Source organism: Sceloporus undulatus, chromosome 8 (assembly GCF_019175285.1).
Source record: "Sceloporus undulatus isolate JIND9_A2432 ecotype Alabama chromosome 8, SceUnd_v1.1, whole genome shotgun sequence".
NCBI classification, from domain to species: Eukaryota; Metazoa; Chordata; class Lepidosauria; order Squamata; family Phrynosomatidae; genus Sceloporus; species Sceloporus undulatus.
Genome location: NC_056529.1, coordinates 26232910 through 26247992, shown reverse-complemented (window position 1 = coordinate 26247992; position 15083 = coordinate 26232910). Strand labels below are relative to the sequence as shown.

The 15083-nt window shown below is 43.6% G+C and overlaps 1 protein-coding gene across 3 annotated transcripts in view; it reads left to right on the top strand.

Annotated features, from left to right (window-relative positions):
• MAD1L1 (mitotic arrest deficient 1 like 1) overlaps positions 1-15083 on the top strand; it is a 344649-nt gene that overhangs the window by 186860 nt on the left and 142706 nt on the right. For all 3 annotated transcript variants that reach the window (XM_042437442.1, XM_042437440.1, XM_042437441.1), the window contains one exon: positions 8508-8715. In XM_042437442.1, the coding sequence (XP_042293376.1) occupies positions 8508-8715 (208 nt within the window). The remainder of the gene's footprint in view (positions 1-8507; positions 8716-15083) is intronic.

Genomic DNA, 15083 nt, shown 5'->3' with positions numbered 1-15083 from the left:
AGACATACCTCTGTTGTGGTCCTGAGCATTGCGTCTTTAACAGAAACTTTGAGATCGGAGGAACAAATAACATGGAAAGAATACGGATATTCATTGCTCATTCATAACTATAAGAGCTTGTTTCTAGTCACTTCATGCATCTGATGAAGTGAACTTAAGCCAACGAATGCATCTGCTACCAACTTCTTTCTCTCAGTCTCGAAGGTGCTACAAGATCCCTTTGTGTAACATCTGGTGGGTGTGATAATTCCTATCTCTGCCCTGGAAGATGGCATTTGTTTGAGAATACGTTTCAATGTTAGGACTCCATCTTCCTCCTAAGCACTTTCCCATTTGAGATTTCAGTGTGAAGCATTCCAGGTTACATATGCCATATTCTACAGAGCACCTTCCTCAACCTTGTTCCATGGAGAGTTAGTTGAGTTTCCAGCAGGCACTGTCTCTGCTTGCATGCTGAGGATGTCTGGTACCTCAGTAGTGTTCCCACTTGTTCTTTACTATTGTGTAGTGGTACTTGGTGTACTCCATTATCTTGTTCAACGCTCTGGTCTGTTGGGGAGCTCAGTTATTAACTGTAGCTTAGTTCTCAAAGAGTATAGATCAGGGTTGGACAATTGCATGGTGGCTAGGGACCAGTTGCATACCCTCTGTCACCCATTCTGGGTTGAATGCCCTCAAAGCAAGCCCAAGCTCATTTTCCTCTGTTGTGCTTCTCAAAATGGCTCCAGGAACTTTCATTGCATTGTTGCCTGTTGCCAATTTGTAACGGACTGCAAAGAAAAACGGAGTATTTTTGACAGGTACTGCTTGTGGGGTTGCGTTACTGTCATGTGTTTGGAGACATTCTGCATGTTTTGAGGATAAATTTGTTGTTGTTTTTTAAATTAAGGGTGGAGTTATATGCTTTGTGGGCTGCCGGGGGACTTCAGGCACCACAGAAATGGGGTCCAGGGGTTGCATGTGGCCCAGGAGTCACACTTTGCCACCCCTGCTGTGTAAGGAGGGAGGGGATGGTGGGATTTATTGTAGTGTATTGTATGGATCCTCGATCTTATTGGAGAGATGGGGAAGAAATAATAATAATAATAATAATAATAATAATAATAATAATAATTTGCTGCAGAGATTGGCGGGGGGCAGGGGAGAAAGATTTTAGAAGGAACTGTGGGGTTTTCCCTGGGGAAATCCAGTCACACCGTTGTCTTCCAGTCTTCCTAGTCCCAGGAATAGGGGATATTGCTTTAGGATGAAATTTCTCCCAAAGATCTTGTCCCTTCGGTCACTCTTCCAGCTTGCTACCTGGACCGTGTCCTTCGGTGTACATCACAACTTGGCTAGTCATGGGAGTTTTTTGGTTTCTGGAACTGACATGGAATAGATCTGGGAGAGAAAGGCAAAGGGGGTGGAAATGGCATTGGCAAGGATCTCATTCCAAGGATGTCCCCTTATTCTGTCCCAGCCGTGCGAAGCAGGTGGCGTGTTCGCTGGTTGTTCGGTTTGCTTGCTTAGCCTTGTCTTTGCAAGCCATTGTTGCGTGAACACAGTTTGTTCAGAGGGCTTTTAGTGTTCCCTTGGGGCTGGTTATCTGCCACAACAGAGGGAGTTGGGCGTTTGGTCAGCATGTTTGCCTTTTGTACGCCGCGTCCTGCGGGGACTGTTTGGATGCCGTTTAGTTTAGGGCTTTCCTCTAATCACTGTAACAAGCCTGAGCAAAGAAGCAAAATGAAGAAGGCAGCAGTTCCATTCATGCCATGTTTTGGGGAGAGAGGATTAGCCTGCCTTTGTCGTTGCCATACATTGAGTGAAGGAATGAGTCCCTCCATCTCCTGAATATCGGAGGACTAAACCCTAACATTGCCAAGAGAACCACAAAGGGAGAGCAAATCCTTACACACCATTTTAAAGGTGCGGCAGTGTTTTCTGAAGAGCACACTTCTGCCAGACAGAACCAGCACAATGCAAAAAGCTTGGATGCTCTACAAGGCAATAAATGCTCCCGACTGAGAGGTTACAGACTGGAGGATCAAAATCGCATCAGCCATGGTGGTTGCTGTTCATTTCCGCTTTTCTCTTTTGTGTGTCTTTAAAGAATGTCTGGAGAGGTAGCGCTTTTGAACCGTCCTGTAAAAATGGTTCCAGAACTGAAAATGCCTACAAAGTATGTGACCATAGGCCTGAAGTCGAAACCCTTCAACCCCATAGAGTTCAGTGGGGGATTTTTAACTTGGGCCCATTGTTTGCAAAGATGTCTTTTTGACTGATCAGACTTCTTAGCCTGTTTGATCCCAGAAGCCTCGCATGGATTACAATACGTGTAAACACAACAGGCACAGCTTAAAATAGAGATTAAAAAAACAACGAAGAAGCTTTATTCTTCAACCTAACCTTTCCTTAAGAAGCTGGCGGTTTAAATTTCATCATCAACAAAGGGAGAAGAGGTTTAGGGAGAATGTATATATGTATTTATTTAATTTGTATGCCACTTTTCTCCTGGAGTGGACCCATATAGACACACAGCAGGGAAATACTAGCTGAGCTCTTCAGTTCCAGTATGTCCTGCATAATGTGCTGCTGCACAAAAGTCTCACTCCGCAATTCGATTGCCAAATTGTCAAAATCGTATCCTTCACAAGCCTTCCTATCAGGTGGTTATAGATCCGTTAGGCTCTTTTCCCTCGCTTCATCTCTCAAAAACTGTTCTCCAGTTGTCTCTCTACATTTCACAGCTGCTTGGAGATGACAGAATATATTTTGCATGGAACCAGAATACATTTCACTTCAGATAGACCACCACCTCTGGTTGCTTCCGAAAAGAGACAGTGTCAACAAGGGATGGGACATTTCCATCGGAGTTTCATCTCATACTTGCAAATAGCACTGACGTGATGCTGTTATTCTGTTTTGTTTTGTTTTCCCCTCCCATTAAACCCTGCTGCCTTTTATTACCAGCATGTATCATCCTGTTGCACCGATGTGGTTTAGGATTACTATTACAGCCAGTATCATTTGAACCAAGTGCAAATTTCTATTACAGTAGTCACAGAAATTGTCATTTTCTTTTGCTTTATCTGGTTTCCTGTATCAATTCTTGCGTAAGAACAACAGCGGAGGCCATGATATCACCTCTCCTCCTTCTCTTCACTGGAATTGACGGATGAAATATTAAAAGTTGCTGTTGACCCGAGGGAATAGTTAGTCATTCAGAGACTATGTAGTTCTCAAGGCCTGGTGTAGCTTAGTTATCCAGCCAGGAGGGCTTACATATGTCCTGGAGCAGTTGGTAAAGAGCTCTTTTGTGTTCACTTAAGAGGATGCCTAGAAAGATACGGCAGAGTTTATGTACCGCTGGGCAAAAAGGTGGACAGCTGTGGAAATGCCAATGTGACTATATCCCCCTTGGATTTTCGGTGTGGTTTATTTTATTTCCTGATAACAACAGCAGGAGTAAATGTTAACTATAAAATTAAAGAGGGATAAAACCTCAAGCATCCATTCATATTAAAATAGACTAGGCCACTTAGGTATTTAAGACCCATTTAATAACATCCAGAGTTGGACCTTCATCCCTGCCCCTTGGCAAGGCATTCTACAAGGATGGGGATGCCCTAAGACAAGACTGAACCAAATCTAGAACAAATTGAAAGGCATAGATGTGTTACTCTGGAAAATCAGCATGCAAAGGGGTCTTGTAGCACCTTTGAGACTAACTAAAGGAAGAAGTTGGTAGCATGAGCTTTCGTAGACTTCATGCATCTGAGGAAGTAGGCTGAAGTCTACGAAAGCTCATGCTTCCAACTTCTTTCAGATAGTCTCAAAGGTGCTACAAGATCCCTTTGCGTACTTAGAGCAAATGTTTGTCTGGGTTTATCTTGTTGACCTTCTCTGTGCAAAGGGATCTTGTCGCACCTTCAAGACTGATAAGAAAGCAATTGGTATCATAAGCTTTTGTTGACCAAGTCTACTTCATCAACACAGCTATGACTTTGAATTCTGACCTTCTGTGCATTTATTGGCAAAGCAATCAGCCAATTTAAAGCTCTCCCCCTTTTATGTTACTACCAATGCTTTCTCTTTATTACCGAGATGGAGTGCTTTTATCTTTTTGAACTGCATTTTATTTTTTAATGAGTGATGTGTTTGAATACTGTAATAGTTTAATTCTATGGTAATGTTCACTTTGTATGTTTTTAATTGTATAGTTCTTGATGATGATGATGATGATGATGATGATGATGGAAGCAATCTTTTGCTTTACGCTTCTCCTTTTTTCCTTGCTTCCATGCTGTTTTCAAAAGGGCCTTGGGCCCAGGTCAGCCAAAAGAAAGCCAGCGCTCCGACTGATGGGTTAGAAGACAGGATCTCTGACCATAAAATAGAAGCCGGGTTGAAAATACCTGGGCTTTTCCTGCTCAGTTTGTTATTATCTGTCGGTTCAAAAGAGGCCTGAGCTTCTGCCGCCCTTTTCCTTGTAATGCTCTTATTGTTGTGGAAGTGCTGCTCGCTTGCTTTGCAGTTGGTGGCATACAATGGAACGCATAGGCTCTCTCCTTAGCCAGAAGGCCTTGGGCTATAAGCTTTCAGAGGCACACCTGACATTGGCATTAAAATATATTTAACAATCTCTCCCAGAAATTCAAAATGAGATGGATTCTATTACAGCCGTAAGGTATTGGCTGGATATCACAATATATTTTCCCAGCGTGAGCCTGTCTTTAATGTCAAACGAACAATTTCCCAAACAATGATGGAGTGTGAGCAGCCTCATAAGAATGGCCTGGGTTCCTCTGTTACCTGGCCTGGGCTGCCTGTCTGAGAAGGCCCTCTTATAATGCCTCCACCTTGAAAAGAAGTGTCTATAATGCGCTGGGAGAGATAAGGACGCCCACAGCACCACTTTGGGAATGGATTTTGGCACAGAAATAGGAACAAACAAGGCAAGTCCTAGTCAGGTCAGGGTAATAAAGGTGCAAATAGTCCAGTTTTGGTTATGCGCCTTCTATTTCAGCACTGTACAATAGCAGCTGAAGTTGAGCCTCTGTGCAGGACAGTCTTGGGTTCAAGTATTCATTACATTATCACATTAGATGTGTAGATTTAATGCTCAGCAGCCAAAGTTTAGCTCTTTGCAAGTCTGTCTGAAGCATGACCAGTTTTGGAGGAGCTGGAATACATTCCTCAACCCTTATCCAAAAGAAGAATGAGGACATTCAACCCAAGATGGGAATCATGGAGGCCTCCAGATGTTTCTGGAGTGGAGTTCCCAGCATTCCTCATCACTGTATTGCCTATTCCAGGTAGTTCTGCTGGGAGCTTCACTTCCGAACATTAAGAGGACCACAGGATCCTCCCGTTCTGCAACCCTTGTTCTGCAATCACTTCCCCAAATGCATCACTCCGAACATTGAAATGTTGTGACAGTCTCATCATAAAGAGGCCATCCTGTTAGTAATTCTTTTGGCTTTATTTCATTTTTGCCCTCTTCTCAAAGTGAATGTGTCACCACACTTCAGCCAGATGGAGGCATGAGTGGGAAGGAAATGTAACACAACCTAATGAAATAGGTATAATAAAATCTTAATGCATAGCCTGTAGCTCTTGAAATCTGTGGCTTTTTTGGGGGGGAGGGGAGGGGGTGCGCATGTGTGTAAAAACGTTGGCTTCTTGTTCTGTGCAGATCCTTAGAGGTACATGCAGTCTGCAGTTCACGTTGCTTCCAACAATTCACAAGTGGCAAAAGTGCATGGATGTGCCTCCTCTTTGGTTTTGAGCTGTAGTGTCTTGTCTTTATTGTGTTCTTAGGGGACAACAGTATTGCTGCTGGGTACCTCTACAAACAGCCATAGTGTGTGCTTACATGCATATAAAACACATTATGCAAGTAAAGCCTGATCACATTCAGCCAGACAACTCCCTTTTCTTCATGCACTCGTTCCCCCACTGGATAATTCCAGGGCCCTTGACTGCTTGAATGAAATTTTAAGCCTTGTGTTGTCATTTTTATATTAGTTTTTTAAACGCCTTTGCAAGAACCGTGTCACCAGTGGGGTTTTCCCCATAGCTGTTGTTCCATCGCTTAAATCCGGTGTCTGAGCAGCGGGCTGCGTGTCACTAGAGGGCACTAAAACAGCTGCGAGATCTTTCATGCGCAAGCATCTGTGGGGTCTTCTGCAAAACTCTGCTCGGGAATGGAAAATGGCCTTTTACGTTTATAGTTTTGCTTTTAAAATGGAACCACTGTGAAATCATAAGGCCATAATACAAATTCGGCAGGAGGATTTATCGACGGCCGGGGAAGTGTCAGGCATCAGTTTTAGCTGCTGATTTGACCCAATGTTTTTTGCTCTGTAGGTAAACAAAAAAATAAAATAAAAATAAAGCTAGGTGCGTTTTCCTCTCCCTTTTGCTTCCTTTCCTTTTGTAGTTTATTGAGCAAGCTGGCTGTATAAGCAGCTGCTTGGTGGGCGACACAAAGCACCTCCTCCCTTTAAAAAGGGGACTTGGAGTTTGGGGTGCATTTTCTCATAGAAGCTTACAATAAATCAAGCAAGTAGAAGATTTCTGGCATAAACAAACACTTTGAAGCTTCCCAGTCTTCTGTCCCCCTTTAATATCCTCCTGGAGCTTTTCTTTTTTCCATTTTGTGATGCTCTTACCAGCTAATTTAGCTCTTTTTTTGTATGCCAATGGAGAGTTAGAGTCCACCTTTGCCTCCTTCACCTGACCATCTTTATTGGGAATCACAGAGGCTAAGAGAAGAGCCATCACCATTACCAGGACAAGCGCAGCAAATGGAGTAAAACACTCAGAATGGTGTGACACTGGTGTTTTGAGACGTTAAATATGGTCAGGACAGTATTTAGAGAGATCTTGTAGCACCTTTGAGACTAAGTGAAAGAAAGAAGTTGGCAGCGTGAGCTTTCGCAGACTTCAGGCTACTTCCTCAGATGCATTTGGAGCTCAAGTTGACTTTTAAGTCTACAAAAGCTCATGCTGCCAACTTCTTTCTTTCAGTTAATCTACAAAAGCAGTCACCTGTGCCCGGTTCTGGGCACCACAGCTCAAAAAGGATGTTGAGAAGCTAGAGCATCTTCAAAGGAGGGCGACCAAAATGGTGAAAGGTCTAGAAACCACTCCTTATGACTTAGGAAGCTAGAGGTGTTTAGCCTGGAGATGAGAAGGTTAAAGGGTGATATGATAACCCCATTGAAATACTTGAAGGGGTTTCATATTGAGGATGGAGCAAGCTTGTTTTCTGCTGTTCCAGAGAATAGGAGCAATGGATTCAAACTACAGGAAAAGAAATCCCACCTCACCTCAAGAACCTCCTGACAGTAAAAGCTGTTTGTCAATGGAACACACTCCCTCAGATGGTGATGGAGTCTCCTTCTCTGGAGGTTTTTAAACAGAGGCTGGATGACCATCTGTCGGAGGTGCTATCCTTGTGAATGGGGTTAGAATGGATGGTCCTTGTGGTCTCTACTAATTCTATGATTCTATATTACTGATTTTACACAGCTATATCTTTAAATGGTCAGGACAGTTCCTCTACCTGTAGGCAGGCCTGATTGCCTCCTTTCCTTTGGGTCAACTGGACATTTTCCAATACCTTTTGGGTCCCCCCCCCACCACCACCATTTGATGATGTATCCTTCCATATTAATGGATCTCCTACTACTGATGCCCACCTCTCCCGTTCTACTGGCGACTCTTCCATATGCAGAAAGTTGTCCTTCTGCCACAGCTATGCGTTCCTAATGGCGCACATAAGGGACCAACTGGTTGGAACCTTTGCTGTGTAAATGCAGGATGCAAGTCGGCCCCGTGCCTTTGGGCCTTGCTTTCTAGATAAGTGGAGTCATGCCTGCTTCGTGCCCCCTCCTTTCTGTTGATGCAAAGTTCTCTGCCAAGTGCGTGCCTGTCTTTTCTGAAGGCACAAGTTTAACTTCGCTGTTGTCTCACATTGATGGGAAATTAATCAGCTATTCTAGGATCTGGCTCATCACTTAAACTGCTATAAATATATTTCACCTCTCAGGAAAAGTGCAACATGAAATGTCTCTTAGTAGCTTGGTGAGGAAAAGCTGACACAATTCAGTAATGAATTGGCCACAATTTGGAGTCCCGTGATTTCAGAGGACTGCAGTACTGCATTTGTTTGGTGCTATGTCTTACTGCAGTTGTAAAGGTTCCCCTCCTTCACGTAGCATGCTATAGAGAAATCCCAACCATTTGGTACTTGGAGATTCTCCCCTTCAAATTATTATTCTGAGTGACTTAAGTTTTGATAATTTGTTAATTTGTGTGATAAGTTCAACTATTCCATGATAAAATGAGTTGAGGAAAATGACCCACAGTGTCTTATGCTGAGCTTTTTAATGCCATGAATACAATCTGTAGAAGCAACTTCTACATAGTAAGCTCACTGAAAAATGAATATCACTTGGATTCTCTTCCGCCTTTGCTTTGCCCCTGCCCATCCTAACTGGTGACATTTATGTATCTTCTAGGGCTATCATGATCCCACTAAAACCAAAGTGCTCCACTTCAGTATGAACCCAGCCAGCCTGGCCAAGCAACAGCGCCTTGAGGAGCAGGCGCAACTGCGAGAAGAGTGCGAACGCTTGAGAGAAGTGGTCAGAGCCCTGGAAGGAGGAGGAGCGCTCCCAGAAAAACTTGAGGGAGCTGTAAATCTCCAATCGACCCAAGAAATTGCAGGTTTGTGTTTGCCTTTGTCCTCTCATTGATTCCACATTTGTCATTCTGCCATTGTTGTTTGAACCAGTACCGAATGGAGAACATTTCAGTGGGATTGGGGCCTTGGGGTCGAACTTTAAAAATGACATTAGCGTGTCATTATCTTTATCCTTGAGAAGTTGCAGTTGATGCCTCTGACTTGGCAAGGCAGGGACGGAGATTGTGAGAAAGTACAAGGGGCCAAGGGTCTTGCGTTTTGTGAGAGTGGCATTGCATAAAAGTCTTTTACACGTCTGAAAAGTTGCACAACCTTCCTTGCCACACGAGGGACTCTCCTACTTCAGATCTAGCTGTGAACCCCTGGAAGCTGGAGTTTGTGGTAGGCTGATAAAGTGAGCTATGAATGAACTGGGATAGTCACATGTGTCCGGAACATCCTACTGCTTGCTCATGCAAACCAAGCATATAGCAGGATAAATCACCTTGTGGTTGTAACTTCTGCCTCTTCATTATATAAAAAGGGCATAGCAAGAGAGAAAAAAAGGTTTTCCTTTTTGTATCTGGGCTCAGTCATTGGCTTTGGAGGCTGAGCAGCTGTGGCTTCATTTGTCCAGTTGGACATAGTTTGTGCTGGGCTTGCCAACGCATTGCCTTTGTCAGCCTCATAGGTGGCACCTCTTCCTGGAGCAGATGGGCAGAGTCAACCTCTTCGTGGCTTCTCCCGGTGCTTAGCCAGCAAGCAAACAAGCAGAGTGGTTGGGTCAGTTGCGCTGTAATTTATCGCCAAACGTTCCTCTTTAAATCACGCTAAGTGAGACTCTTGTGCTCCGTCTAGCATGTCTTAATGCCTTCGTGACCCACGGGGCTTGTTTGTGCTTTGAATTTACTGTGGGCTAGTGCCGCGTCGCATTTGCTTAAGTCTGCATGTGACCTGCTGCAGTGACTCCACAAACATCTGGGCATCGGTGTAGGCGCTGCTGGAATAGCTGTGTTGCTCAATGGAGTGGCAAATCTTCCCTCTGAAACTTTGAATACCACATTGAAATAAGCGCAGGCAGGGATTCTGACTGGATCCCATCTCTGTGTGTGGACTCAGCCTTTCTCATGCTCTCTTTTGGTTCTACTAGGCATTCCTGTTTCCTTCCAGTTTGGGCTGTTGTTTCTTTATATTGTGGAAAAGAAACATTTGCATATCTGTAGTATGAGCCTTCATAACCGTATCACTCTGCTTCAATGGGAGCATGGGATTGTGGATTCAAACCAGCAAAGTGTGGTGAAGGAAGAAGAGCTTTATCCTTAGATGAGGTATTTGATGTGGAAAGCCAGGTGTCCTGTAAACTCAATCATGTAGCAGTGTTTAAAGGAGGAAGATGGCAGATTGCAAATGTGCTGCAAGTTCTAGAAACCCGTAGCACGCCAATCCCTGTTGGTTTAGTTACAAACGGAGATTTGGTGAATCTCTTTGGCGGAGTTTAAAATTGCGTTAAGTCAGAAACTCAGAGCAGAAGACCACCTACCTCTCCCCCACGACACAATTCTCTATCTGAGGGAAAAGGAATCAAACCCGTTGTTCAGAAGGTACTTAAAAATAGTTTTGCTCACTAATTTGCTTATGTTTAATCTTATACACAGGTCCAGCTACTTGATAAATGAGAAAAGAAGAAATCTTAATATTAGCAGGAAGAAATGGAGTTTTCCATGCTTCATGGTGGATAGTCAAGGAGAGAGAGAAGAGCAGGCAGAAAGGCTAGGACAGTAATTCCCAATTAAACTTTATTTATATAGTGCTGTAGATTTACTTCTCCAAATGTTTTGGACTTCAGCTTCCAGAATCCCTGACTGTTGACCAAACTGGCTGAGGCTTCTGGGACTTGAAGTCCAAAACAGATGGAAGGCCAAAGTTTGGGAATCATTGGGCTTGGGGAAAACAAAGCAAACATAGGGCATTTGCCATAAACATGTTGTTTTTTGCCCTCAAGTCATTTCTGACTTACAGCGACCCTAAGGCGACTCTTATCACAGGGTTTTCTTGGCAGATTTCATCAGAGAGGGTTTCCCATTGCCGTCCTTTGCAGCTGAAAGACTGTGACTTGCCCAAGGCCACCATATGGGTTTCCATAGCTGAGTGGGGATTCGAACCCTGGTCTCCTAGTCCAACACTCAAACCACTCCACCACACAGGAAGATTTCCATAAACACGCTTTCCCCTAAACTCCTAGAGAGATCATGCAGTCTAAGCATGGAAGAATTCAGCATGAAAAGTTTGCTTTTGCCAACAGCCCTGCCCTTCCAATGTTGGAGGGGACCATTTATTGTCTCATATCAGTCACACTGAGACCGCTGCAGCGAAGTATTGCCTTTGGCTGTTCCAGTGATACGCTGGAGCGTAATCTGCTCTTATGAATCCATTCCCTCTGAAGTCTGAGCTTTCTGGTTCATCATCATTCATTGTCATCTCTTCCAGACTTCCTTTAGCCATGTATCTGGCTCCTCCTGACCTCTCAGAGTTTCTCTCTCATGCCAGACTTTTTTGTTTTGCAGTCGTTCCCTGGGAGAGCTGGCTCCAGGCCTTGTTGTGCATTGGGCAGTCTAATCCCATTAAAACTTTACGCTGCCAAATATTTGGAGAGGAGAGGGGTAGTTGTCTGAAGAACTCACATCAAAGAGCTTCCCTCCTCCTTCTTCTTTGGTTTTCCTTTACATTGAGTTCTGCAGTTCTGTTTGTGACAGCTCTTGCACTCCTTGCACTTGGGACTTTCCAGAGGACTCTGGCCGGTCACTGTGAACAGTTGGACTTACTAGCTAGACTCTGGAGACCTTGGCTTGTCCTACTGTGGCACCAAAGTTATTGCCACCCTTGAACCAACGCTGCCACCACAGACATGGTGTTTCTGAACTTGACCACTCTATAATAGACCCACTGCAGCATTCCCAGGGGCACAAGTCTATATTGCAAGAATAATTTACTAACCAGAGGTTCAGCATGCAGGTAAAGGTTACTTTGAGTACATAAGCTTATGGTTACAGAATTTCAAAGTTTAGTTGACATATGCAAACATGCCCTGAGTTTTTTGTGTCACTTAATATCAGACTTGCTGTGTGTATGCGTGTTTTGTTTCATCAAGGTACTAGTTTTGTGCAGGTTGCAGGAATCTCAGCAAGAACAACAACAAAGCCCTGTATTCTCATTCTTGCTTGGAGACAACAAAAAATATCTTAGAGGCTTCCTGAACTCTTGGCAGTCTGTCTTGACCCGTCGAACCAGGATGTCTTCTTCAGAATTATTAATTTGCCAATACTACAATTGCAGCATCTTATGTAAGAAATAAAATGCCGTGAAGCGATGTGCCTAGTTCTCCCCATCCCTTCTCCCCTGCTGCTTTCCCATATACCCCGCTAGTGCTAAACTCCTTGTAAAATCTTGTTGTGCTTTGCTGTTGGTTTTACTTCAGCTTTACTCTGTGGCTGTTAAAAATCTGTATCAGTTTTACAACACGTTTTTATGATGTGCTTATACTTTATGGTTGCAACCTCTGTTTTGTTAACTGCCCAGAGACCGGGTGGTAAAGAAATGTAAGTAAATAAGTAAGTACGCAAGCGAATTGATTCATAAATGTTACTAATTTAAATTTAGGGTGAATAATAACCTGTATACCTGGTGGAAGCTGGACTCTTGACAGGTCCGGTCAGTCAACCTCCATGCGGTAAGACGTGGTTGTACAAGTAAAGGGTGCTATTAATTTTACAGTTTTGTTTTAATAGATGTGTGTATTGCTTTGGAAAGCTGTCGGAGGGGAAGCAACCATGTGTGCTGCTCTTCAAAATCAGTCACAAGTCAGTCCCAGTAGATGTGCTGGACTACAAATTCTGTGTCCTGAGTCGTCATCTCAACTTGTAAAGCTTCCAATATGGATGTCATTTCACTGGCCAGCTTCGTGATGCTCAGAAAGCGTGTTGTGATCCATAGCAGTTTTAAATTTAAGGTTCAATGGGTTATAATTACAGCCACAAAAAAATAATCAAGGAAATATTAAGGATGGCCATGCTGATGGGTTTTGAGTCTAATACGCTGGCCGCTATTAAAACCTTGCAGTGGATGGGAATGCGCCATGTACTCACTGATGGCAGTTCTGACTTGTGGGTTAGGCAATAAGGAATTTTTTTACGGTGGGTGCTAAAGCTCATTAAATGTGACTCCATTAAAAGCCAAGGTTACGCTGGACTCTAAATCTCTTTCCGCGCAGCCGGTGGAAGCTGTATCACAGTTTTGGCAACTGGCCACGGGGTTCATTGGTGCTTCCCCCTCATTTGCTTTGTAATTGCCTGCATTAAAATGGACGACATGGCTATTGAGAATGAGGACTTTGAATGGCGTGCTTTGTGAACACCGCTCCTCCCCAATCCTTTCCCCTTTTGTGGTACAACAGTGGGAAAAGGGAATGGACCAGGGCTTCTTAATGGGACAGAGCAGCAGTGGCTCCATTACCAGAAGGTGATATAATGCTTCCGAGTTTGGGATCTGATTATTAGATCTCATGAAACAGTGCTGATAAAAAGTCAGGTTGCTGTGTATGGAGTGGTCATCCCAAATTCCTTTGTCCTTCAAAAATATGTTTATGTAGGTAGAAAGGAGAGGACTTTCTGTTCAGTTGATGTTGTTGATGCATGCCTTCAAGTCATTTCTGACTTATGGCAACCCAAAGGTGACACTACCGTGACGTTTTCTTGGCAAGTGTCTTCATAGGTGTTTGCCATTGCCATCCACTGAGCCTGAGAGAGTGTACCCAAGGGATTCAAACTTGGTCTCCAGAGTCGTAGTCCAACACGCAAACCACTACACCATCCTAGCTCTTGCCATTCAGTTGCTACCTTCATTCCTTCTAACCCGGAGCCTCCGCTTCTCGTAACCCTTTCCTTCTCTCCTTCCCATCACTTGTCTAACTTTACTCTCGTTTAATTTCCCGCATGTCATCTTGATACTTTAAAACTATGCAAACTTAAATAGTTGCAGTGGTGTTATTGTTAGCTACTTGGGCACAACCCTCTATAGAATTCCTGAGTTGCTAGTGAGCGGGTCTATTGCACTGCAGATCAATCTAGACAATTAATTTCTGTCAGGGAAATTACAGGGAGAGAAAGCAAGGCAACCCCTTTGGATATATATATTACTCATGTCTTTCTCCTGGTGTCAGCATAGTGCCTTTGCGCGGGAGAGGAAAGGAGGGTGTATCTGTGGTGGTTAGGGGTGCTTCACTCAACTCCTCCAATTCTTCTTTCATTAATGATCTGACATTCTCGCCCCTACCCTCTTCCATCTTTAGAGTCTTCAAGCATAATTCATTATCGTCTCACTTTTCTCCTTCCAACATTACAGAGCCAGAATGCCTGAGCGAGACCTTGATCCCTTTTTCCTTAACCAGAGCCAAGGTACTTCAGCAAGTCACAGGAGTAAGCCAGCTTGCCTCTTTAAGAGCGACGTATTGGTTGAGTAGCTAAGGAAACACAGGGCTGGGTGTTCACACAAGTGTTTGGTTTGCGACCAACTCAACTACATGCTGGCCTTTGGTCATGTAGTCAAAAATATGGATTTCCCTCCCAAAATTAGAATTTTCCATTCCGCTGTGCAGCATTATTTGGAGACTGCCGCTGCTGCTTTCATTTGTGCCCATCTTGAATATGCTGCCGTGCTGTCTTACCCTTGGCAGTGCTCACATTATCCGTGCGCTGATTTGCCTCACAGTCTTTCCCATTGGTTTACCAGTTGTACTGGGCATTCAGCTTAATGGGATATCTGCCTGTTTGAGATTGTAAAGCTCGCCATGTGCTTTTGCTGATGGAACGAACGTCTTATACATTCTAACTAGGTTCACATGATGGAGGTGGTGATGGCAGCAGATACAGAGTTCCTCCTTCCAGCTGAGTATATGCCTTTGAAACTTGATTAACAGATAGATCTGTCTGGTATTGATAATACCAGGGGCATCTTGGTGGAATTGAAGCTGATATTCTGTGTTTGGGGGAAACTTGCAGAGTCTTCCTAGATCTTATGGAATTGTCTGAAAATGTTTTGTTAGAGATGTGAAGTCAAAGGCTTTCATAGCCGGCATCCATAGATTTTTGTGGGGTTTTTTTGGGCTATGTGGCCTTGTTCTAGAAGAGTTTATTCCTGACATTTTGCCAGCATCTGTGGCTGGCATCTTCAGCAGCATGCTGATGGGGCTATGGGGCTTTTTTGCTTGTTTGCTTGATTTTATTGTTGTGTATCTTAATCTGTTGTTATCTGTGTTTTAACCTGATGTAAGCCGCCCTGATCGTAGGAAGGGCGGCATATAAATAAAATTATTATTATTATTATTATTATTATTATTATTATTATTATTATTATTATT